This window comes from Perca flavescens, chromosome 4 (genome assembly GCF_004354835.1).
Source record: "Perca flavescens isolate YP-PL-M2 chromosome 4, PFLA_1.0, whole genome shotgun sequence".
In the NCBI taxonomy this organism is placed as follows: domain Eukaryota; kingdom Metazoa; phylum Chordata; class Actinopteri; order Perciformes; family Percidae; genus Perca; species Perca flavescens.
The window spans coordinates 11,509,626-11,537,253 of record NC_041334.1 but is presented as its reverse complement, the minus strand read 5'-3'; the positions used below and the strand labels follow the sequence as shown (position 1 = coordinate 11,537,253).

General features: G+C 40.6%; 1 protein-coding gene across 1 annotated transcript in view; it reads right to left on the bottom strand.

Annotated features, from left to right (window-relative positions):
* The window catches only part of grip2b (glutamate receptor interacting protein 2b), a 93,162-nt gene that overhangs the window by 16,413 nt on the left and 49,121 nt on the right, over nt 1-27,628 (bottom strand). Inside the window, exons 9-16 of the mRNA XM_028575012.1 lie at nt 25,417-25,569; nt 23,997-24,149; nt 23,708-23,894; nt 12,876-13,021; nt 8,379-8,459; nt 5,365-5,428; nt 4,379-4,524; nt 5-149 (exon numbers count right to left, since the gene is read on the bottom strand). Of these exons, the coding sequence (XP_028430813.1) occupies nt 5-149; nt 4,379-4,524; nt 5,365-5,428; nt 8,379-8,459; nt 12,876-13,021; nt 23,708-23,894; nt 23,997-24,149; nt 25,417-25,569 (1,075 nt within the window). The remainder of the gene's footprint in view (nt 1-4; nt 150-4,378; nt 4,525-5,364; nt 5,429-8,378; nt 8,460-12,875; nt 13,022-23,707; nt 23,895-23,996; nt 24,150-25,416; nt 25,570-27,628) is intronic.

Below are 27,628 nucleotides of genomic sequence, written 5' to 3'. Positions count from 1 at the left end.
GTACCTCTCGGCAAGGCCTCTCTTTGTTAGGCCGGATATAGTGATGGGGTCAAAAGGCTCCTCGGTGCCTGAGATGGTGATACCCAGAGGGCCTCCGTACCGCTTCAGCTCCACTGTGTAGATGATGCTGCCTGACGTCTCCTGCTCATCTGATACACACGCATGCACACACACACACACACACACACACACACACACACACACACACACACACACAGACACGCACGTGTTATTTTAATATTTCATCTCCAATGGATTGATCAAACTGCCATAGTATGTTGCTCAAACTATCTAGTGCATCATGTACTGCATCACGTTCCCTGTTCATGTGAAATGCACACACACACACACAAAATATATGATTCCACAAGTAGGTCAAAACTCTTCTCAAGACAGCACTGATGAGAAAGACACAGTTTCCATGGTAACCAGGGAGAAGACTGCCTAGTCATGATGTAGCATTAACACATAATCTCTGCGTTTTACCCCATGCATGTGTCTGTCTGTGTGCATGCTCTGAGTCATAATTTACTCTAGCGTGATTACACAATCCTTCCCTGTGTTTGTTTGTGTGTGTGTGTGTGTGTGTGTGTGTGTTTTACATCACATCAGAACACACAGTGGAACAGGGTGACATCTCCTGCAACAATCCGGATGTGTTCATGTAATGAACTGGTCAAATCACACAAATCCAAGATGGTGGTGGTCAGATCGGTAACACGTGACTAATTTAGTCAGACGAGAAGAGGTGGTCTGGGTCCGGATCAAACTGAACCATTGTTCGGTTCGTTTCGAGTGTGAAAGCATTTTTTGAATGGTACAGACTTTTGGACCAAATACGACGTTCTGGCAGACTACCTGGTTTTATCAGACCGGGGAAGCTCCTTAAGGAATAGCTCAGTGCTTAGTGTGTACGTGAGAGAGAGAGTGACGGTGGATGAGCTCAGAGCAGACAGCTGTCGGCTATCGGAGCAGAGAATAAATTAGCATTTTACTTGTTAAGCGTTAGTAAATGCACAGTGTAGGTTTCAGTTTGTCTCTATATAAATGCTGCAGCTCCTCAGAACCACTAAAAAAAGGAAAGTTCCTGTTTTGTATTTTAGGCTATTCCGTATTACGTAGTGAGATACACCTGATGGATTGTGGGTACCTTTAGCTTCCGGTGTTGGTGTTAGCCATGCTGATGTGGTTGTTTTATTTATTTATTTCAAAACATGTACTGTAGCCTATTTATAACTTGTATTGTATAAAACTAAAGACATGCTGTAATGAACGGTTAATATTCCGTCCTGGTCCGGGTCATCATTGTTATATCTAGTAACAGTGAAGAATTTAACAGTTCCCGTGTCTTGCTTATCAAGAATGCAACAAAACAAAAAGAGCCACGGTAGCACGGGGAAACAAATTATGAGTTATGTCATTATAGTTCTTTAGTGCAGGGGTCTTTAACGTTTGTTAGACCAAGGACCCCTCAGCTGAAAAAAAAAAAAAAAAAAAAAAAAAAGGGAGCAGGGACCCCCTACTACAGTACATATGATGTAGAAAATTGAGTTGCATATTAAACTGGGCCTACAATAACATGTAGGGTGACCTGGGGCCTTCAGATATACCTTTTTTATGGTGCATACAATACTAAGCTATTCAAATAATTATATGTTTTAAAGCTTTAGTGCGTAACTTTTTGATATTAATGTACGTCCGTTACATTCAAGCCATTGCCAAATGAGTTAATACAAAGCTAATTAAGATCAGCTCCACATAACTCTCTCTCTTTATGTCTCAGTATGGCTGTGTTCAGAAGATTGTGTCGTCCGGTGACGTTCCCGCCCAGAAACTTGAGTGAAGATAATGACCTCTTCTGAAGAGACCATCATGTTTTTTTTAAATCCTCTGTGTCCTCCTTGGCTACTAGCAACTGCATAGGGGTGGGGGCGGTGCACGATCACTTAAGGCTTGTATCATGTGGTCGCGCCGACAGTGTTGTTGTCATTTCTTAGAATTCCTCATGGGGGGCGACAGAAACTACGCACTATAGCTTTAATGTTAAAATGTGGAACAGTCAATCCTAAAATGTAACTGTATCTGTGGATGTGCTACCTTACATATAGGCCAGTAAACCTATCATCAATGTTGTGCAAATAATAAAAAGATAATGATATGTTGGATTCATGTTAATATGGTATGTCTTACTATCAACTATCAAACAATAATTTGGTGACCCCCCCCTGCAGCAACTCTGAGGACCCCCTAGGGGTCCCGGACCCCTGTTGAAGATCTCTGCTTTAGTGCACTTGCATAACTGCAGTGTGAATCCAAAACTAACCGTATGAAATGTATACAATGTAACAAAAACATGAACCTTGGTCTGCGACTTGGTTCAGACTTTGAGGTGTGAAAAGGCCCTAAGCGACGAAGCACAGGGGTTCTGGATTAAAATGTATGGTGTACACATTAGACCACTACACCAGCAGGATATCACTTTCCTACACATTTTCTTGCTACATCCCAGATATTTCGTTATTTGTTCTTCGTGATTTGTTGAAATATAACTTTTGTTTCACCCTGGATTAAATCGCTCACTTTTCCAATAGTCTCTGTTTCCTCACTAGGATCAGTAATAAAGAAGCATCTTCAGACGATCATTTTAGAGCTTGAGCAGGAGTCCATGAGTTGTGGAAAGCACCACCACCTGGTGGTCAAAGACTGTTAGTGCATCTCCTTTACCCCTTTAGACTCTAGTAGAAATGGGCCGCCAGTGCCTACAGTACACTGGTGTTTTGTGCTAATTGTGATGTCATTTCTTAGAGTATCTTCAAATGCGTCATATCCCTAAAATAAGTACAACCTAAGCTGCAAGGTAAGTCAATAAATGAAAGAAATGTCTCATAAATATTATCTTATATTTCTTCATCAAAGTTTTCTAAATAAACACACAAAACATAATGATCCAAGAGATTTCTAAATGTAGAAACATGAACAAAATAGTTCTTAACACTCACATAAGTCATGTGAACTATGTACTGTGCATTTTTTTTGTTATTTATGCAGATTTATATGAGCAGAGTGTAATGGCGTTTTGGTAGTTTCATCTGCAATAGAAATGGAGTCACGCGGTTTTGCACCGGACATCACGTAGCGTGATGACGTCATCACGAGCGTGCGTCACACTCACACGAAAGACAGAAGTTTCAGCTTTCTGCTGCAAAAAAGAAGCAATGCTCTAGCTCAGGGGTCTTCAAGGCTTCTTAGGCCAAGGACCCCTCACCTGAAAGAGAGACGAGCACGGACCCACTACTACACATATTAAGTTGCATTATAAAATGGGTCTACAATAACGTGTAGGGCGGCCTAAACCCTATACGCATACCGTTTATGGTGCCCTAAGATATGATTTACTTATTCATATATCATCACGTTTGCATGTCAAACATGCATGTGGAAGGCACAGTGAATCCATTAGCTTAACTGTATCTGTGGATGGCTACCATAGTGGCTGGCTACCTTACCTATAGGCCAGTAAGCCTATCATCAATGTTGTTGAGGTATTTGTTGTTTTTTACAAACAGGCTGATTTATCTTTGCTAATAATATGTGGGATTCATCTTAATGTATATTTTCAAACATATTTTAACTTTGAGGGAAATAAACTTTCAATAAAGTATTAAACAATAATGTGGTGGCCCCCGTGCAGTGACTCTAAGGAGCCCCAAGGGGGTCACAGACCCCCTGTTGAAGATCTGTGCTCTAGCTGTTATGGATTTTGTTTTGGATCGCCAGGATCATGTAGACAACGATCTCCCACGGCCTTAGGGTCAAAACTGACGCCTGCTGAGCTGATGAACATTATTTCATAACAAACACATCAGAAAACTAAGTTTCTGACTGAAAAGTCTTCGTTGTGCTCAACAACCTCTCCTCTCTCTCCCTCGCCCCTCCTCCCCTCTGCCCCCAAGAACGCTGGACTCTGAACCCACCCCTCCCCCTCCCCCATCAGGATCTGCACTGGCCACTTTACATAAAAGAAGACTCTTCCTTTACATTGCACATTTCAATATCTTACTTTAGTTTTCTGTTTGATTTTGCCTTACATTTGCACCATTAAGAATTCATTACTGTATTGTACATATTACTTATCTTTTTTTAAGTTATATATATGTACTTATCTTTTTTTTTAATCTTATTTGTATATATTTCTTATCTTTTATATTATATTTGTTGTATGTGTCCTTATTGCACCGTGGGTCGGAGAGAAATGTATTTTCAATTGCCCTGTATGTCTGTCACATATTGCAGAACTGACAAATAAAGTTGACTTGACATTATCATGTTTACTGAACCAGCATAGACTGACTCAGCGTATCCATATCCACACACGTACCTGAGTTGTCTTCGTCTTTGCGTATCTTTAGTTTGACCAGTTCCTCACACTGCTGCAGGATCTGCTCGGCATCCTCCTTTGAGCAGTTCTCCAGTCGGATGTTGTCGATGGCCAACAGCTTATCACCGGGCTCCAGTGTTCCTGTTCTGAAGGAGAGACAGACACACAAAGGTGGAACCACGTACCATCACTTCTGTCAAGGTTGTCCTACAGCATCCTCTGTCACATTTCTGTCAAACTGTACTCACAGAGCGGCACTTGTAAGTATACTGAGAATAGAGTGTGAAAAGTTACTAAATAATAGGGGTGGGAAAAAGAATCGAAAATCATATGTATCATGACTTTTTACCCTGACAATTTTTAAAATCCATTCTTTTCCCAAGAGTGAATATTTTTTTATAATTTTTTTTTTACCAGTGATTCACCTAAATACTTTCTGTTTATATGGTACCGCCGTATGACTACATTGGATCCATTTTCTGACTGAAAGCAAAAAATCCTGAAAAGCCATGTTATGTACAGTACTTCTTTACAAAATGAAATAAATACATGTGTCATGTCGTCTGACTGATGTGCATTTTTCTTAGAAAACAATGAGATTTTAGAAAGGTCTCATGATATATTGTCTCTAGAAGTGTATTATTCAACTTTTGTTTTTGTTAAAGAAGGAAAAGAAAATCACAATACTCAATACTATCGAATCGCAATACTTCTAGAATCGCAATAAATGAAAATTGCAATACAAATCAGATCGGCACACATGTGCGGTGAAAGATATGAATCGGGACAAAAGCATATCGTCCCAGCCCTAATAAATAAAATACATACAGTATGTACATATATACTGTACATGCCATATACAGGAAGACAGAGCTGAACTCTTTTAATAATTTTAAATTACATAAAATTATTAAAAGAGATAGAAATTGAGGGATGAGAACAAAACCTATTAGACCCAATAAATAATCTAATAGACTGTAAGATACCTGTGGGCCATGCTGCCCTTCTTGATGTCAGAAATGATGAGCGGCTCTTCTGGCTTCTTACTGGCTGTGGAGGGAGATGACATCACACTGATCAGCAGCAGCAACAAGTCAAATTGTTCATTGTCATATGCACAGTTAAAAACAAGTTGCCCTGTACGATGCAATTCTTTCTTAGCCCTCCACTCTGAATGCAGTTCAAAAGGAAACAAAAAAAAAGTACATAAATACATGAAAACAAAGAAAGAAATAACAGAAAGAGGAATATATGTCCAAAACAACAAAGTATGTAAGTGCATATAACATCAACAATAAATTGTGCTACATTCATTCATTCATTCAACCTTTATTTATTCTTATCGATGTCATCGAGTCAGATTACAAAGACAACAACACAGAAAGTACAATCATAAGGAACATAGAAAGACAATAAAACATTCAGAATTGGAAACAGATTTGATGCATAAATTAGGATAATAGGGATGCAAAAGAAAAGAAAATTTGTAGAAGTTTGCAGGTTTAAAACCAGATTTCTAAATTGTCCAACAGGCTGACAACTGAGTTGATTTTAAGAAAGTACTTTAATTTGTTCCAGGAGTCGCTACGTAAATAACATTGGTGAAAATAGCGTGTATTACATTATCAAATGTTATATTGTTTTTCTAGAATGAAAGGAAGTTAAAATCTGTTACTAAAATTTAGTTGCACCCATCACAAATCAAATACTGAGACAGACACTGAGACTGAGGGAGGCTGTACGCCCTGTTCGCACGGGACTAATATTACCAGGGCACCTCATGTGATTTAGAAATAATTTTCTGCATTGAGTACTTTTACTTTTAATACTTTTAGAACATTTTCCTGATGATACCAACATAACTTTACCTAAGTAACATTTTCAATGCAGGCCATTTATTTGTAACAGAGTATTTTTTACAGTGTGGTATTTGGGATGTGAATATTTCTTCCACCAATGTCTCCAGGTAGTACTAGTCCTGTGCGAATAGGGCTTTTTACACTATCAGAAAAAAAATAACAACAACAAAAAAAAAACATTGTTTAATTTGGCTGGTAAATTTGGCAAATGAGATAATGTGCTTAAGCCTTCTCATTGTCAGCTGTGAAGCATTCAGAAGATGGCACCATTGCACCATTCTCTGGCTCAGACACTGTTAGTCATGCAGATGCATTATAAAGTGAAGCTGAAAACTTGCACACACACACACACACACACACACACACACACACACACACACACACACACACACACACACACACACACACACACACACAAAGTTGGGATGATATTTGTCTTTTAAAATGACACATATGGCTTTATTGAAAGCCTTTATAATGAGTTTAACACACTTGTACTGGTAAAACACTTTGAGGTTCTTGTACTTTACTTAAGTATTTTCATTTTGTTACTTTGTACTTCCTCACCACTTCATCTTGGAGGCATTGTACATGTTAATAACTTTGCAGAATCAGAACAATACCGCAAACTATAATCAACTAATGCATTATCTCATTATCTTTACTCCAAATATTTAAAATGTGTGAGTTCAACAGTCTACAGTATCTGTCACTGAGCTCCCACTACCATTGGAACACTAAAGTACACACACATTCCAGACTAACAGTTTTATTAAGAATAATACTAGCATTGAATGTGGGACAGAAGCACTAAAGCTTTACAGTGAATTATGTATTTAATAACTTCATCAATCATCATAATAAAGTCCTTCACTGGAAGCATTGAAGACTGCATTCAATATGTTTAAAATACATTGATTTTTCCGCCAAAAGTGTGACATTTTGGTAGCTGAACCAAATAACGTTTAACATACTGCAAAATTGTATATGCACCATGAACATTACAGACTTCTCACAAGGTTTTGGAACCTGGCTGCAGGGATTTGCTCCTATCTAGCCTGAGGAGTGTTAGTGAGGTAGAGCACTGATGTTGGACATTAAGGCCTGACTCTAAAGGGGTTAAGGTCAGGGCTCTGTGCAGGCCACTCAAACTCTTCCACTCCAAACTGCGAAAACTATTTCTTAAAGCATCTGTCCTTGTTTAAAAATCAGGAAAAGGCCTGCCACAAAGTTGGAAGCACAGTATTGTATATGTGTATCTAGAAATATATTTTTTATTAACATTATCTATTAAGATTTGCCTTAACTGCAACTAAGTGGCCTCAGGCTTTTCTCATGAACCATTGGTACATATAGCTACGAAAAAAAATGCACTGTAATTCGTATGTATGCTAAATATTTATAACTGTATGCAACACATTGACTGCCGCTGTATAAGAGCGCGGGGATCTGCGTAGCGAGGAGGTCGGGGTGAATGGGTGGGCCATAAAACACAGGGCTTTCAGGCGGGGGAGTGAAGTTTGTGTCCCGGATAAATCACAAGACTTTCACCCAGGAAACGGGTGTTTGTGTCCCGGGAGTATTACTTAAAGGGACCGGTGTTTTAACCCCAACCACAATCTTTTTTTCTAATTTTAACTAGTCGTTTTGGTGCCTAAACATAACTGTCGTCGCCGTAAGACACTCACCTTTTGTAACCTCCCACAGTAACATGTACCCGGCTCACAGTAAAAAAATGTCGCCTAATTCCGTAGGATATCATATGAATTGGTTTGCATAAGTTTTGATACGACATCATACCTCATGAGAACGCGTTGGGGGGCCTAGACCAAAAAAAAAAAAACTGCCTCAGACTAAAAGATCACAAATTTGACAGTATGTCCAAATACTTTTGGTCATAAAGTATGAGGCTAGTCAGGCAAACAGAGTGTGAGGCCTGGTATATATACCCTTTTATAAACAGTGGTAATGTTTACAGCTGAGCTTTCCTGCAGCCTACAGTTACCACGAAAGATACATGTGTATGCTTGTGTGAGAATTGCAGGGTGGTCTCGTGACATTTAAACAGTTTGAAACAAAAAATGTATTATATGAACAACAGTGTGTGTGTGTGTGTGTGTGTGTGTGTGTGTGTGTCCTACCACTGATGGTGAGCCCCAGCTCCACTCCTCTTTTCTTCGGCAGTTTGACGTGGAACGTACCACTACTAGGCACCACTGACTCTGTAAGACAAACACATGCAGATAGGCCATAGTTATTAAAAAACAAAAAAAACAAGCAACAATTAAAGTCTTTTCATCCCGCGTAACATTTGTAATTACTTAGGCATTTGGCTCTTGCTCTCATGCTACTCTGAATGGCTCTTCTCTGGGGTAAACAGCAACTACAAATCCTCACAGTTTGCCTGCATGAGTCATAATACTAATTCCAGCAGCACAACACCACCACCCAGGCATTAACATGATGAGTGCAAGTTGTGAGCAGAGAAACCACTTAAGACTTCCCAACAAGCTATTATTATATTATATTATATTATATTATATTATACATATAGATCAGCTTCTCACTTCAGCATCCTCACTGAGACGCTCTAATCATTCTCTGATGCTGCACACGTGAAAACCAACTTCATTAGCTGTCCATCCATCCATGTGCACCATTCATTTCATGAACAGTATTGTTCCTCACAGCTAGAAAAAGTGGACGATGAGTATATTCCATTCAGAGCTGTCTAACTTAATTTGAAAGACGGCGAAAGAGGAATAGTCTTAAATATGCTTGGTAATTGACTGCATCAACGTATGGGGTTAATGGTAGGGTAAGAAATCATTCTAATGTCTCTTTGTTTGTGGGATGAATGCTAATTTCATAATTACTTGCCATGTAAACTAAATGATGCAACATTAAGAAAGGCAATACCAAAACAGTGGTAAGTGCAGAGAGCTACAGAGCTTAAATCAAGTCTCTGTCTTTACCAGTTTATCATACTGTTTCATTAAATGGATGAAACCACACCCAAAATAACTTCTTCAACCAAAATAAATTCAATTGTGAGTCTAAGTGTACCACAGTCATTTCCTATGACTGAAATCCTTCTGCCTCTTGGTGTTTATTGAAATTGAAATTGTTAAGCGGATAACCCCTTGAGATGAAGCATCTCGTTTTCGAGGGGGTTCAATTTAAATGATGTATGTATACTGCTTTCTAAACTACATCCCTGGGAAACAGTTTTAGCAAATTATGTTTGTAGTGCACATGGCTCATTCTGAAGAGCCATGTCTAAAATTGGCTGTTCGGTAATCGCATGGCATTACTGGAGGCTCCTCCCATTTGGGGAGGCTCCTTTGAGTCCTGCTTTCTCATTTTATTTTATTTTTTTTTTTAAATTAAGCTGTTTTTCTAAGAATGCAAGTGCACAAGGAAGCACAGTGACATCATACACAGCCCTGCTAATGATGTCTATTCCACTGATCTATAGTGGTAACATGCCAAGATTGGCCTGTATTTATCATAGACAGTGAAAGAAATGGACAAAGCGACGCCATAGGCTTCCATGGAGACCAGTGAAGGACATTAGAAGCACTATTCCGGTGATGGCTGAGCGTTACTGCGCAGCCTCCAACTGAGCTTGAAGACGTAGATGTGACGTGAGCAAGGGTCTGAAAGTTGGAAGTCTTCTGGTAGCTGGTGAGAGAAATCTCAATCATTCCCAATCTTGCAGAGATGGAGAGCGTGAGTAGGAATCTGTCCATGAGCGTATGATTAATTATTTTGTCATTTTCACTGTATGCCTCCACGTCCCCCCCGATTGCCTGCGAGCTTCTCCTGACTATACGGTAATTTATTGTTAGCCTACTTTTATAAAAAACGTGTGCTACAGGGCCATAACGTGAGATACAAGGTAATGGAGCCTTTTATACATTGTTGTGTTTCTTTAGAAATAAACAATGGACAAATAGAGTCTTTAAACGCTTCAGATGTAAGGATTTTCGCTGTCAAAGTGACGTCAAAATGAACGGCAATCAATGGAATGCTAGCAGAAGGTGATGGCTTGTTAGCCTATGAACCTCCCCATAGGAGGTACGCTTTTCGGATGCTCGCTTACCCCCTTGGTATTTATTCAGGGCAGTTTCACTGACGCCATATTTAAAGCAACACCAAAGCACTTTTCATCTTCGGTCCCCCTACAGGTTGGAACCGGATTGTCCATTACCGTACTCATTCAAACTACAGATCCGCTACCCGATCTGGCAAACTTGCATAGTGCGGTTATAGCCGAGTTGATGAACCACTGAAACGATTTTGGAAACATTATTTTAAGGTACAAAAAAATTACTTTAATGTTTCACTGTGTCTTTAGCAGGAAAGCCCGGATCAAATCACATTACACATTCACACCTAGCAGCTGGAGCTGTTGGGGTTAAGCCAGGCTCTTCTTACTTTCGTTACACTTTAGTGTAACTAAGTACATTTACCAAAGTACTGTACTGTACTTAAGTACACATTTGAGGTACTGTACTTTAGTTGTACTTTACTTGAGACTTTTCTTATCATTCCACTTTCTACTTCTACTCCGCTACATTTTAATTTTTTTTTAAAGATAATTTTTTGGGGGCATTTTAGGCCTTTATTTCCATAGGACAGATGAAGACATGAAAGTGGAGCGAGAGGGGGAATGACATGCAGCAAAGGGCCGCAGGTCAGAGTCAAACCCACGGCCGCTGCGTTGAGGAGTAAACCTCTATATATGGGCGCCTGCTCTACCAACTGAGCTAACCCGGCCACTACTCTGCTACATTTCAGAGAGAAATATTGTACTTTTTACTCCACTACATTAATCTGACAGCTTTAGTTACTAGTTACTTCACAAGTTAAGATTTTTGCACACAAAGTTTGCACACCAGTTCATAAAATATGATGTTTTATTTAATTTAAACTACCCAACAATATAACGGCCTACAAGTCCAGCTGAAATGATGAGACCATTAATCACTTAGTTGGTTGACAGAACTGTTCGGATCGTTTCCAGTTTCTAAAATGTGAGGATTTTTCTGCATTGAGGGGGCTTTTCCCTTTATTTCATAGTGACAGTGGATAGACAGGAAAGGTGGGAAAGAGATAGTGGATGACCCGCAGCAAAGGGCCACAGGTCGGACTCAAACCCGGGCCACTGCAAAGGACTTAGCCTACATGGGTCGCACGCTCTTACTGGGTGAGCTAGAGGCCGCCCCATAGAGGAGATACTTTAAGTTCAGAGATTTATTTCGTTTTTGGATTAACAGAAATGTCTGTAACATTTTTCCGTTTTTGGATTAACAGAAATGTCCAAAATGTTTTTTTTTCTTACAGTAGCAGAGCTCAAGGATACACACAATGCGTTTGGGTGAGTAACACTGACTGTTTGTTTACCAGGAAACTCCACAGGGCTCCTATGAGTAATCTTAACAAAACAACAAGGCCAAGCAAGTTTTCTCTCGGAGTGATCATCCAAAAGGGAAAAAGTTAAAGTAATGAAAAGCAGCAGACTGCTTCATCCTACAGATCCTACCCAGAAATTAAACTAAATAAATACAATTAATGTTAGACATCAGCAGAATGACTTCAAAACAAACTGAATACTCTTTCAATTTCCCCTTTCCCCAAAAGCTAGATTGACCCTTTTCAATGTGTGAGTTTAGCAACATATGAATGCAATTGGATGACTTTTCTTCAACATAGAAATCGGAACGAAGCAGAGTAAAACACAGCTTTAAACTTGTACGGTATAAGTGTGGTTGTTACATTTTCATGGGGTTAAAAGCATGTGTAGATGGGGCCATGCCCTGCAGTGGAAAGCTGTAATTATTCTGTCTGCTCCCATCTGCACTGAGACAAAAGCTCTCAGCGGCTGAGTTTGAGCAGTTCATGCTATCTGTGAAAATGTGTCCATTTGTACAACAAAAAGACTAAATGCTTGCTAATAAAGAATGCGCAGTTGCTCTGTGCTCTTTAATTACACTCTTTCGAAAAGCGGTTCAAACCCTCACAGATGAGGACATCATTTCAGGTGTCTGACACAATTTACTAGCCCGGGAAAACCCTGACAAACTTCCGGCAAATTTGAGGTTTGCTCTGCAAGTCAGTCTGCCCAAGAGCCCATTTTCAATTTTTTTCCAAATCGAGGCACCAATCACAACCGCTGAGGCGGGCTTTACACAAGGGCGATAGCGCAGCGACGGCAAGCAGCTTTTTGTTTACATTCAACATGACGGCCACCGCTTCGGCAGCAACCCGTTGATGCCGCTGTCGCCGCTACGTCACCCGGCTCGTTGGTCCTGATTGGCTGAAGGACTATCCAATTGCGCCCAGAGGCATTTGAGTGGCGTCCGTTGGTAACGTCCCTTTGGAAATGCGCTGCGCATGAACCTTGCCCAGACCCACTCTCAGTTACAACTGAGAAGGGTCTGATGTCAACCAGGCTAACAATTTACTATAGTAGCATGAGCTCTAATAAAGACACACTGCAACAATGCCGAGTAGCAAGACAGCTAATTCTAGCACAAATCTGGCAAAGAGGTAACACCGCCTATATCATGGTTTAATGATACAACAGACAGAACTCTGACAATGTGGCAAACCTTTTGTTAACTTTTACAAACCTGCTACATCGAATTCTATCTCCAATGTGACCTTATTGGTCAGCGCCGCGTCTCGGAGAAGCTGATTGGCCTCCTCTAGTGTTCCGTCTTCTGTGGGGATTCCATTGATTGACAGGAGGCGGTCTCCAACCTGCAGCAGGCCACACCTACAACAGGAGTTACCATGGTGATGTCAGAATGATTGGAAACATTTGTTATTTTCACCTTCTAAATATCACTACATCTTACCGGTATTTTCCACCGGGTGCGTCTGAGCTGCGTTCCGGAGGCGCCTGATATTCAATGCTTGATATTCCACGCGGCGCGTCCCAGAAGCGTGCGTGAAGCTGCTCTCCGCTCTGCTAAAGTCGATTTTTTCACGCGAGCCGAACGTTGTTAACACAGCCGGGCAGGAAGTGAAACATCGAGATTATCCAGTCAATTTACCAAAAGATATCTCCTTTACAGCACTACGGGAGATTCTTCTTGGAGGTGGAAAAACATAATAGACACCACAGATCCGACAAAACCAGAAGTGAAGGCATGGAGTTTAATGACTGGAGGAGTGCTTGGACTGGAAGGTAGATACTAGCTTAATAAACACGTGATTGTTCTGTAAAGTACTTGTTGAGACAATATAATCTGCGAGTCGGGCAGCTAGACGCTCCACTTCTGAGACCCTCCCGGTGTGGTATGGCGCGTGGCGGAGGACGGAACAAGACCGGAACGCAGCAGAGAACGCACCCAGTGGAAAATGACTTTCAGGCAAAAGTAGTGCTTTTAAAAAAACTACAGCTACCATGCTGTTCTACCAGAGCAGCAGCGTGCTGCCATGATGTCCACCAACGCTGTCTTTTAATACCTTTTATATATCTCTAACGTTTTATTTGTAAGCTCTGCATGTCTAAATGATGTGGCGATGCTCTTGGACTTGTGGGACGTGTTGCTTACATTTCAGAGCAGGGTTATAGAAGTTTGTGTTATAAATCTCAAAGTTTGCTTACTTCTGGAACGGAACCTGGAAGTTCTGGTTTGGTTTAGGCTCGCCATAGACAAGAGTACTTTGGGTTCATCATCTAAAGCGTCTTGTAAAACAACTTTTTGTTTTCACCCTAACCCTGATACCCCCCAACAAAAACAAATTCTAAAATCTATTAAATAGACCTTGGGAAATGCAGAGGTTTAGTCAAATGTGGTATTTTCATGTTTATGAAGCCATTAATAGAGGGGTTCAATAAGGAACGCTCGGAGGTTCTTCAGTCATTTCAGTCTGAACGGCCCATAATTGTTCTTCAAAGCAGAGCGAGATGAACGTTTCCAAAAACATCCTGAAATAAAACATGTTTTTGTAGCTATTTTCTGCCCCCTGTTGAGATATGATTATCCCCAGGGTTAAAATGCTCCCACAAGGGCACAACAAGCACTAATCGTCAGTATCCCCCTACCTGGAATGTTTTTTTTTTCCCCCTTTAATTCCTTTTTAGAGAGATTACACCAGAAGCAGCTTCAGACTTTGTATTACATATCACATTCTTTTTAGCTCCTGTATATTAAAGATTTCAGACACCCCCAAAGCTGGCTCCACGCTACATAAATCAGTTCTGCAAGAAAAGTAAAGCACATTAGCGCTGACAATTAAAGTAATTAATCATGTACTGTAAATAGCTTTCCTTGGCAAAATAGAGGTGTATCACGAAGGAGTCATTCTGTCTTTTTAGAGGTTGGCCTGTGAATGCAAGCAATTTTGAAAGCGAAGCTCCTCATACTGGAAATGTAACTGCATTTCAAGTCCAGTTTAGTAGTCAGTCCCTCCAGGAATTCCCGATGTTGCAATCGCACCAGATCACTGTGTCTGTATGTGACGCTGAGAGCCAGTGACCGAGCTGGAGTGTGAACAAGTTGACGTAACACACCAACGTTGGCAAATTCATTTCCTTGTTTCTAGTATGAAGCTGAGAGGTGTTTGGTGTTTTAAGCCCCCAACGTCGTCTTCCAGGCAGGGCTGCCTGGAAGGCACTAGGATTAGGCAATGGTTAGGGAAAGGGTAAGGGTTAAGGTTAAGGCGCTGACACACCAAGCCGATAATTGGCTTGAGTCTGTTTGGTGTTGTCCCGTGCCGTCGTCCGTCCGAGGGGCTGTCGACCTCCATTTTGGCCGATTTATTGATTTGATTTAACTGAAATTTCTTATCCAGACAACCAATGATTTATAAAGGAAAATCATGAAAATTTACAGGGGTGCCCAAACTTTTGCATACCACTGTATGTATAATCGGCGGGGCGGGTAATGCCGGCAGTCAGACTCAAATGACCCATCTGATTGGTAGAGTGCTAACCTGGAAACAGGGAGTGGAATGAGCATGACTAGAGTCTCTAAAAATCTGACAAAAATCTTTTAAACTGACCTTTGTCGATCTGAAATTATGAAGATTCAGCAACTGCATGGCCTATTTCTCGCTTTAAATGTTTTCAGAAACACATTTCGGTGAACTATTTTAGTACAATATGAAATCGTATTCTTAACAAGCCGCCATGACAGTCTGTCTTTGAATTTCCGGAGAAACCAGACCCACGTGACGCGTTTGTCCAATCAGCTGCCGGTGTTCATTTTTGGGCTGCAATCATAGACTGTATATTATGAGTGGACAGCCCATCCGGTTTCGCAAAGTGCTGCAAATGCGGAAGTGCCTTAAACGTGCATTCTGTCTGAATTCCAGCAGGGGGCGACACGTGCAGTTGCAAAAGGAGGTCGGTTTTTGTAGAAGTCTATGAGAAAGTGACCCACTTCTCACTTGATTTATTACCTCAGTAAACATCTTCATAATGAGTTTATGGTCTCAATCGCTAGTTTTACGTCTTCTGCAACACAGAATGATGTTCATTTTTTGAATTATGGTCTCGATGATTTTAAAATCGGCGATAAAGCAGAGGGTGTTTTAGGGCGTGGCTATGATGTGATGACAGTTCGCGGTCTGTCAATCAAGGCACGTCAACTTTATTTTGGAGTTTGACCAGCTTTCTTCGTAGTGACTGTGACACTTTGGTCGCCTAATAATATCTTGTTCAGCGTTCGGTTGGACGACAAGACACTCAAAGGAGTCGGCAGTTCAGTTTTTCTGGTAAGTAACGTTAATTTTTTTTAATACTTTTTCGTTAGCCAACGTTAGCATCCCAATTAATATCAGTTTGCTAGCTAGATTGCACCTTGCTAACCAAGCTAGCGGGCTAACATTATGCAGACCGTATAAACGGATTCAAATATATATTTAACGTTACAGTCGTATACAGTAGGCATAACGGTCTCGCCGGAGATCTATTTTTAACCATATGTTGTGTTATTGTTAATCGATGCGCATGCCTCCCTAACCCGCAAGCTAACACTGAAGACCTTCTGTCAGCACATTAGTCTGTTTTAAGATGAGTCACATAATGTTACAATCTATATTTACAATGTTAGCTTAAAATAAAAGCCTAGTATAGCTAATGCTAGGGTGCAAAGTCATATTAAACCCTATATTCGCACAGATTAGAATACTTTTGGGACTGCGTGTGATTTAGAAATTACCCCCTCACATCTGAGTTTCTACTGAGTTTTTACTTGTATATACTGAAATATATGTTCCTGCCCGAGAGTTGGGCAACGTTACCCGAAGGTGCCCGAAGGACAGGCACATAATATCATCCCCGCCGCGGCGGCACCCACACAGCATCACCGTCACCCTCACCCTCGGACAAAGCTGCGGGGGCAACGCGTAGACTCGGAGACGGAGGTCTCTGGGCGGGGCAGTGGGCCAGAATATGCGTTGATGCTGTTACACTGATGTCTTTCTTCCACTTACTGTAGTTGTGTCTGCTAATCTATCTGAAGACCTTCTGTCAGCACATTAGTCTGTTTTAAGATGAGTCACATAATGTTACAATCTATATTTACAAGTGCTGTTTATTACCAAAATGTACATATCATTAAAAGTGTTGCATACAATACACATTGTCTAAGATAAATTTGACATGTAGGAGTATGTTTACTTAATACTGCATGTCCTCAAGTGAAGCATAGATTAATGTACAAGTGCATATATTAATAAAATTCATTGTGATCTACCATGCCTTAACTACATGTTTGTCTATTATAAACATTTGCCTGTCGTTATCCTTTCTCTTGTGCCTCAGCTGCCATTGGAACCTGACTCCTGCTACCGGTTCACTCCTGCCATCCACCGGAGCAGACAGCCACCACCACTGGACCCCACCACTAGCCGGCCTACTATCTTCCTCTGACGGACCCGCTCCTTCCCAGAAAGCACTGACCCGTTCTCCATCCTGGAAACTTTGACGTGCTTTTCTCCCCTCAGAAACCTGGACTCGATACTTTAAATAAAACCTGTTAATTCACACTCCTGGCTCTGCGTTCTGTCTGCATTTGGGTTCTGTTCACCATTTTATACCTAAAAGTTAGCACTTTAGAAATATGTATTAGGCATATAATTGAGATATTTTATGTATAGGATTAAACTAGAATAGAATTAGATATTGACATTGCATGTCCTTGTATGGTTTTTAGTTTTCATATTTTAAAAATGTCAGTGCAGTAAATATAAGGTACATTGATTTAATTATTACATTGAATAAGTTGTTTATTTTTTCTTTGCAATTTGTCATCATAATTTTGTTATAATGAATTTACATTAACCCTACACAGATTAAACAGCACCTAGTGCATTTTCAATTACCTACTAAACACTTGTCAAATATATTCAAATATATAAATTAATCTAAAAGGATTTTGGTGAAGTGTTTTCATGGTGATTAAAATTGACAAGTACATAAAGACACACAAGAAAAGCACAAACTACATTTTGCTGATCCTTTGTCAACTTTCAAGTAAGTATGGTAACATTTAAGAAATCATTTATGTTGATTAAAGCCCAAATAGACACTTTTAATCAATTACAAATTCTATCAAATTACCAATGTCTTGTATGACTACAATACTGTATGTTCCTATAGTTACTTCAGAAAAACAACAAATGTAGCTTTAGAAAGACCTTTATTTCACATTGAAATATGCATTAACTTCAAAAACTACATAAACAACAAACACTGGCAATATTTTTAACATTATGTTTAAAGTGATGAATTAAATAATGTAGTTCACCTTTTACAATCCAGTGTAAATTCCACACATAAATCACTGCTGTGGGTCAAGGTAAAGGCAAACTTCACTGTCACAAGTGAATTCGGCATAATAAAAAGAGGTAGTTGAATCACTAGTGCCACACTGTTAATTACAGTAGAAGTGGTTGACATTACAAACCACAATATAAAAATATAGCTTAACATATAAAGCGTAAAGCACTTGTGCAGCACTGTTCAGTCAAGTCCAAATGCCTGGGTAAAGAAATAAAAGCTGCCTTTACAATTACAGTGAGCATAGTGTGACAGTCTGTTGGTTGTATGTAATGCACAGTGGAAAAATAAAAGTAACTATTACTTAATTCTGGTGAATTGGGTTGGGTGCACATGCCATCATGGCTCTCCACACTACTATTTCTGAAAGAAAGAAAAAGAGTCATCAATTTCCATTTGAGCCCCTCATAGTTAAATATATATGCACACTAGCATGTAACTGTACTTCATTAATTATCTAGGAGAATACAGATGAATTAACAACAGTCTATTGTTCTTTAGTGTAACTTTAAGTCAGTTAAATGATCTTATTTCTGTTAACGTTAGCTCTTAAAAGCATGTAAAGGCTAAATTCGCCAACCATAGACTGATGATACTTGCTAACAGTAGCAAGACTATCGGTGCTTTATGGTTATTACAGTTAGCCAAACGTTCTAAGAAACTTGGTTAGACATTTGCTAATAGTTAGCGTTAGATAATGATAAGCATTGAAAATCACCGTTTTGCATTTCGCTGACACTACGTTTAAATTAGGAAAACGTAGCTAAACTTCAATTTGCAGAAAATGAACGTTAGCATGTTTTACCATAAGTGGCTAGCTAACGTTATAGACAATTTACATGGTAACATCAGATACATTTACTTTACAATGTGACTCCTCTTATATGACTATGGGACAAAGATATATTTAAAACCTAGCAAAGCTAAATCTTACCTTGAATTATGTATGCTAGCTTTCAGCAGAAGTTGCATCCAGATTGCCAGTGAACGTGTGTAACATAACGAAGGGTGTAAGCAGCGTTGCTAACACAAAAAAAAATAAAAAATACAGTCAGATACCGCCCAACTGTCTACGGCTCCTCCCTCACTCCTCCTCCTCGTCTAAAAACGTCACATCCGCAACCACGATGGCTGCGCCCATAAACGCAAACTCGACGACTCATATCAGCTCTCCACAAACCAGTGGGTGACGTCAAACATGCTCTGTCCATTAATATTAACAGTCTATGGCTGCAATACAGATTAGCGCCGTCTGCTGTTATGGATACGTATTACGTCTTGTCTCTTCGGTGTGTTCCGAGGCACTTTTTTGATCAACTTGGGGAGACTGATCAGTCCAACTGGCTTTTGTGCTGAGGGTCGGCCGTCTGGTCGGTGTGTCTGCAGCTTTAGGGTTAGGTGCCTTGAAGTCGACGTTGGGGGCTTAAAACACCATCGAGCAAGAGGAGTTTGAAGTTTATTTATTTCGATGAGGGACAGTGTATATTAATGAAGATTTCAAAGAATGTACAGTAAATATACAGGATTATAGCCAAAGGCTAATTTCCATCCTTAGTCCCTGACAGGTTGATGATCCCTATAAATTATGAGACTCGAAAACCTCACATTGATGTCCATACTCTATATATGGGCGCACGCTCTACCAGGTGAGCTACCCAGGCGCCCGTTACTTTACAAATTTAGATTTTTGCACAAAAAACTATAAAATATAACTTATGTTACAAATGTTGAGACAATTTAGTTGACATTGTCAATGCAGGATGTTTACCTGTAACTGTGTTGTATTAGTACTTTTACTTAAGTAAAGGATCTTAATACTTCTTCCACCACTAGGTGGAACATAGGTCACGCTGAGCTGACTGGCCCACAGTGATGTAAACCTATGCTGCATACACCAACAGGACCCTCCACACTTTTCTCTGCGAGAAACTCTAGTGCCAAGATAAATGAATGGGGAAGAGTGGACAATGTGATTCTAATTGTAGTAACTTTTTTTCTGGTATGGCTTAAGGGCCAAAAGTCAAGACTGACTTAGACTTAGTGCACTGAAATAAAATCGGAGCCATGTTATTAAGTTCTACTGAATGATTACAGTCATGATCCCTTTCTGCCCCGAGGAGACTTCTGACAGGACAAAATGAAGATGAAGAGATTTCACTTTAACTAGGCCTCACCTTACTGCCCTTTGGATTTGCAGGACACTTAGGGTTTTCATTTGTCACACACACACACACACACACACACAGACAGTTTATTTCTCCTCTATTAAGCCATGAGTGGGTGACCAGAGAACTTTATTATGATCGACTGAGTATTAAATGGCGTGCCAAGACTCTCTCTCTCTCTCGCGTACAGTTTGGTTCTTTGCACTTCTTTCCTGTTCTCGTTTTCCCATTCTTTTCGTTTTTCAATTCAAATTTTTTACCCTCTCATCTTAATTTTTTTGCTCTTAATTCCTTCCTTTTGCTTTTCATTCATCTTTGTCCTGCAAGGTGTTGATATCAGATCTGGTTCTTAGTGAGTAGTTTTCATAATCCAGCCTGTAGTTTGTACAATGGTACATCTAACTATACTATATCTGTATATAATGTATTGGTTTGATTACTGGTTATATTGTACTACTTTGCTGTTGCAGAGAGAACTCAGTATTGTGCATCATCAGTACTGTAAGTCTGACACAGTTTACACAGAGGCTTAGGTCAGGATAAGGATGTGGCTGTGTGTCCCGCCTCACGCTACTCCCTCAGTTCAGCATCCCTGAATGACTACACATGAGCGTAGGTATGGCTACAGCAGCAGTTCCTGCGCTGTCACCAGACTTCCTTAAAAAACCTGGCACTTTAGCTGTGTATTGCTTGGAGAAACATTATATACTCGTTGAAGCATCCATTTCTTAATCGTTAATGTTTTTGTGTGTATTCGGAATTCGGCAGCAGTCCAAACCCACGTTTCCACTCAGGTGGACAGTGAAGTCAATCAAATTAAAATAGTACATTAAGTTTCAGCTATTTCGAGAAATATCTATACTGCTGTTTGATAATGCTAAACGTATACTGAACTATTTCTCGCCTTTCTAGTCCAAAAGTTACTTTTGTTTTGTTCTTTACACCCTTATTTAATTGTTCACTGTACATTTTCAGTCAAGATTTTGTATAGCAATGCTGATAGTTTTACAGTAAAAGTGGAATGTGAATATGGCGTTACAATGGGCTCCACCTCGCTTGCAGATGCCTCACAGATGCCACCTGGGTTTTTTTGGCTTACACAGCAACTACTGACAGTTGAAGTGGCTAACTGCTGGCTAAAGGCCAATTCATGCTTCTGCGTTAAATAGATGCCCTGGGTACGTACGTAGGTACGTGGAGACACAGACCCTATGCCAGACCCTATGCCGTAGCCTGAAGGGCACCTCTCAAAAACAACACGTCGCTCTGACTGTGGCATGGTAGCCTTGCATTTCCCCCTACTCATTTCCTGGTTCTCCATCTCAATAAACAACATGCAATCAAGGACAGGGTTAACGTTTCCTGCTATGGATTTCGGACCGTGGTCAGAAAGCACAAGGAAGACACTTTGTTTCTCTCACTATGACTCTAGAGTCAGTACTCGCTCCGAATCCAATCCCTGTCACTTTCTCATTCTCTTTACCACACACTCCACACTCCCCACACTCCCCCACACACACACACACACACACACACTTGTCTATATAGACAATGTTCCACTTCCGGGATTGTTCAGGTGTTGCTGGAAATTTTGTTGGATGTCCATTACCTTCCTCTTTCTTTGTGTTGACATTCTAAACACTGGTGGATTTCTGAGGACTATGGTTAACTGCTCCTCAGATCTCTGCAGGGTAAATCCAGACAGCTAGCTAGACTATCTGTCCAATCTGAGTTTTCTGTTGCACGACTAAAACAACCTTTGAATGTACACAGTTCCACCAAAAGTTCCTTCCCGAGGCTATTTTGCAGAGGCGCCGTTGCTCCATCCAGGACTCAGCACCGTCCAAGGCGATTGTGATTGGTTTAAAGAAATGCCAATAAACCAGAGCACGCTTTTCTTCCATCCAGGAATGTTGTGCGGACTAGCCAGACCCTCCTCCACAGCGCTGTGAGGGAAGGTCTATCAGACTAGTAAACAGTAAATCAGACTTTAGTAGGAGTTTTCTGAGGACTATTCCAATATAAATACTTAAAATTAATTTAAAAGTAAAATACTAAATAACATTTATAGTAACAACTTTCAGCAGCACTAACGCTGGATAATTACAGGTGAAAACGTTAAAGGAGGATGCCCTTGCTGGTCACCACTGCACAAGACTTACGCTTTTAAAGACTATAAATTGTTTAAAGGGTAATTCAGGGTGGTGTGAAAAGGGGTTAATTTAGATTCATCCTGTCAAGCAGGAAGGAGGGTACTTATCGATTCCTCCAGCGTGAGCAAGGGGAAGCTAGCTAATTAGTGTTCTTAGCGTGGGCGCTAATGGAGAAGGGAGTGTGGCCTGTGGGTGCCGAAACACACCCCGCACTTACAGAGGCTGTTAATATGACGGGAACATCAAACAGTACACACACACACACACACACACACACACATCGCATACACAATTGAGAACTTACACAGAAAGACTTAAATGAACATATAGCCTATGGTTGAACTAAAGTGCAACAAAAGACAGATTGCGAACACACACACACACACACTTTTATAAATGTAGTTTGATGCCGATGAATTCTTATGAACTGAATCCATCCCAAAAAAATATAAAAACGCAGACCTCACCGTGTTGGGATTCATAAAGTTGTATTTACCATTTCATTTTGATGCTCAGGGAATACAGAATACACGTGAGAAGATTTGCACACCCCGCAGAGAAACTCCGAAAATGAATTCGATCATCTAAACAAAGAACTGAGAAAAGCTATTTTACATCTTATAATGACCAGGGAAATGGAAAGAAATTGCAAATACACACACACACACACACACTTTTGCACTCTAATACTTGTAAAGCCCCACCTACACTCATGTACATACATTAAATGCTTAAAAAGGTTCATACACCCACACATCACACAGAGCCAAGCAGAGCTTTTAATACACGCCAACATCAGTCTCGCACACACACACAAGCCTTAACAATGACATAAACACAAAGCTTAGTAAAGCACACACACACACACACACCCACGCACACACACACACACACACACACACACACACACACACACACACACACACACAACAATACACATAACTGCGCATTTGCTTAAGTTTGTTGTTGAGCATGTGATAGGTTTGTGATGCTGTAGTGCCTGTTATACGTCCGGATAGGGATTAATTATTGATGTTAAATGGGTTAAAGGAAGGATGGGAGACACTTTGACACCAAAAACGAGCTAGCCATAGACAGGCAGAGGCCGATGAACTACACACGAAGGGCGTTTCTTCCATTTTTCGCCGTCAAAGAGTTTGTCTTTATCCCGTCGTATGCTGTACAGATTGTAAAGCTCTCGGAGGCAAATTGGTGATTTTTGATATTGGACTGTATAAGTAAAATTGACTTCACTTGACTGTTTGTTCACTTGACTAACTTTTTTTGTGTCTAAACGGCTTTACGTCACAGAGCAGACACATTCAATTATTCATGTGCGAACATCTCACCTCTCTGCCGAGCTGTCGGGCTCTATGAATCGGATAAGCGGGGGTGCGGACAACGTCTCGGTGGCGAATATGCCTCCCTGCAGCTGGACACCGAAGCCGTTGAGTGGGTCGCCTGTTAGGACGACCTCACTGGTCTCTACATGGACCACTTGACCACCCGGACCCACCGAACTGGACGCCAGGGACACTTTAAACATACACAGACAAATAAAACATGGATTTTTTGATTACACATTTCCCTTCAGAGGAATGATATAATAGTCAAGACAGAGAGAGATATGGAGCTTACAGGAGCTTTTGTGCTCTTTCTTTCTCTGCCGTCGTTTGAGCAGCGAATTACGTGGGCTCATGGGAACTGTAGGCCTGGGCAGGGTGCTGGAGCTCTGGCTACTGGGGCCAGATGTAGTGGTAGAGCCGGGAGAGAAACTGGCAGATACCAGAGCTGCAACAAAGGAGAGAGAAAAGAAGGTGACTATACCTAAAACAGTAAACGAGTTGTTCAGTGCACTGTAGGAACCTTAAAGGAGCTGTAGGTAGGATTGCGAAGATCCAGGATTTAGCCAAAGAATTTGAACATCGACAACTTCTCAGTCCCTCCTCCCCTTTCTGCTAGAGCCCATATGGTCTCCTAAGCCCCTCCCCCCACAAGGGAGAATGAATGCGTGTGCATGAGCAGTGAGTGACACTCAGTTAGACACCCCCCACGGCCCTGATTGGAGGATCTTCACAGGGAGCGGTGGTTTTTTGCAAATCCCACTACAGGCTGTAGGTGGTGCCACAGGAGCTGGATTTTTTTTTTTAATGACCTGCTTCATGTAGTTCTACTGGAACATAGGGTCAGTTTCAGCAAATATGACAGAAAGTTCCTACTGCACCTTTAAGGGCTTCCGTCAAGTATTTCAATATAATGTAAAGCAATTAATACAGTACTGTTCAGTGGCCATTGTAGCAAAGTGGATACATGTAAACCTTTGGGATAATGTAAGTATGTGTCGTGTAGTATGGCTGACCCAAATGCTCTGAAGCTTTGTTACTTTCCATGGTAATTTTACTTTTATCATTATTATGTATGCAATTACCCAAAAAAATCCCAAACAGCCGATGCAATAAGGAATAGTAATCCCACATCATTCATTTGTGCATCAACATTAATTATAACTGGTTATTCTCAGACGGACCACACATCACTTCATCCCTAACGTTACCACTACCAAAACAGAAAGTTTGTCCACACGAGGCTAACTCGACTGCAACTGTCGTGACGCAAATATTTTAAAAAGTCAAGTCAAGCGTCTGGAATAATTTCACAATTTGTGAAGATGACAACCAAAAAGTTGACTGCCAGATATACCAAATTAAGCAAATCATCTAAAAAAAAACCTGTAAGAAACAGCGTAGCCTTGATAGAGTGTGATTGCTAGGTCTCTTAAATTATACATAAGAAGCTACGAATGTATTCGCATACTTCCCACCAAAGCTTTGAAACCTTAAAAGCGCAATATATTCGGGACAGCCCTAGTCTTTAGCCGAGAAGCCCCATTCGCTAGGCTTACCCTGTTTCACAAAGTAGCAGGAAAATGTACGAACTTCTCTGATTGCCGCCAATCCTCCATTACTATATTTTTGTTAAGACCAAATTAAAGACCAAATAGATAAACAGGAAGTAAAAGAAAGTCTGATAGACACAGTTGTATTGTTTGTGTTCTTACACTTGCAGTAGTCCAGGTTGATGGTGTTGTTATTCGAGGCGGTCCACGACTTGTTGAGGGTGGCGCTTGTGTTGCAGAGGGTGGAGTTTGAAGGGTGACAGTAGTTCACACAGGGGTCCCAGGAGTGGGGGTGGTCCGACTTCTGAACCTTCACTGGAACGCACAAAAATCATTGTGTTAATTGCGTCACGTCATAATCCACCTGTTGGTTTCTATTGGCCGCCGGGTTGGGGTGGGTGTGGCTTATCTGTGTCACAGGGCTGACAAGCGGAAGTGAAGCAGACACGTTGCGGTGCAACAGCTCAGTGAGAGACTGCTGAAGCCGGTTGTGTTTTCCGACTTGTCGTGACGTTTGCCCACGGACAGATTGCACTAACAGATATGCCAATTACTAACAGATATGCCAATTCTTTTATTCCCTCGGCCATTAAATTCTTAAATATTGTTGACAGCGGCAACTAAACATGCGCTAGGCATTCAAAACCTTTGTATCATTACTTATTTAGTATTTACTTAAGTATTATTATTATTTATTTAATATGCTACTATCTTGAGAGTTGGTTGCTGCTTAGTCAGTATCGTGGCCTGCGTATGTGTATTTCTTGCTTGATTTTAATGTCCATTTATGCAATATGATGTCATTGACAGTGTTTCTCTGTTTGTCTGTATGCCTGATTAAGTGTTGTCTTGTCTTGTTGATACGACTGGTAGGCTAAAAACAGAATTGCCCTATGGGGATAAATAAAGTTGTTTTGAATTTGAGTTTGTGTTAATGTTGTGTCCGCATTTTGACTGTCAAAAGAATTAACTGTCAACTTAGTGTCAACGCTGTTTGACGCTGCACCGACTGACAGGGGGGAGAGTAGCGGGCCGGCCAGTGTCGAAGCTGATGACACGCCGAGCCGAAGAACGCCAGGTAGGCCTCTAACCCTTACATGCAGTCGGCCGGCTAAGCGGTTAGCTTTTCCAGTTTTCAAATGCAAGAGTAATACCAAGTTCTGTTTTAATCCTAGACGTAACGAGATGAATCAAGTTTCCCCAGGGTGGGTTATGCCGTGACACTTGACAGGACAGTGTTTGGACTTACATGAATTCCCTAGAAGATTTCTCTAACCCTAACCATGTGTTAACACGTCTAACTTTAGCCTTAAAGGTCCCATGAAATGGTGCTCTTTGGATGCTTTTATATAGACCTTAGTGGTCCCCTAATACTGTATCTGAAGTCTCTTTTATATAGACCTTAGTGGTCCCCTAATACTGTACCTGAAGTGTCTTTTATATAGACCTTAGTGGTCCCCTAATACTGTATCTGAAGTCTCTTTTATATAGGCCTTAGTGGTCCCCTAATACTGTACCTGAAGTCTCTTTTATATAGGCCTTAGTGGTCCCCTAATACTGTATCTGAAGTCTCTTTTATAGACCTTAGTGGTCCCCTAATACTGTATCTGAAGTGTCTTTTATATAGACCTTAGTGGTCCCCTAATACTGTACCTGAAGTCTCTTTTATATAGGCCTTAGTGGTCCCCTAATACTGTATCTGAAGTCTCTTTTATAGACCTTAGTGGTCCCCTAATACTGTATCTGAAGTCTCTTTTATATAGACCTTAGTGGTCCCCTAATACTGTATCTGAAGTCTCTTTTATATAGACCTTAGTGGTCCCCTAATACTGTATCTGAAGTCTCTTTTATATAGACCTTAGTGGTCCCCTAATACTGTATCTGAAGTCTCTTTTATATAGACCTTAGTGGTCCCCTAATACTGTATCTGAAGTCTCTTTTATATAGACCTTAGTGGTCCCCTAATACTGTACCTGAAGTGTCTTTTATATAGACCTTAGTGGTCCCCTAATACTGTATCTGAAGTCTCTTTTATATAGGCCTTAGTGGTCCCCTAATACTGTACCTGAAGTCTCTTTTATATAGGCCTTAGTGGTCCCCTAATACTGTATCTGAAGTCTCTTTTATAGACCTTAGTGGTCCCCTAATACTGTATCTGAAGTGTCTTTTATATAGACCTTAGTGGTCCCCTAATACTGTACCTGAAGTCTCTTTTATATAGGCCTTAGTGGTCCCCTAATACTGTATCTGAAGTCTCTTTTATAGACCTTAGTGGTCCCCTAATACTGTATCTGAAGTCTCTTTTATATAGACCTTAGTGGTCCCCTAATACTGTATCTGAAGTCTCTTTCCCGAAATTCAGCCTTGGTGCAGA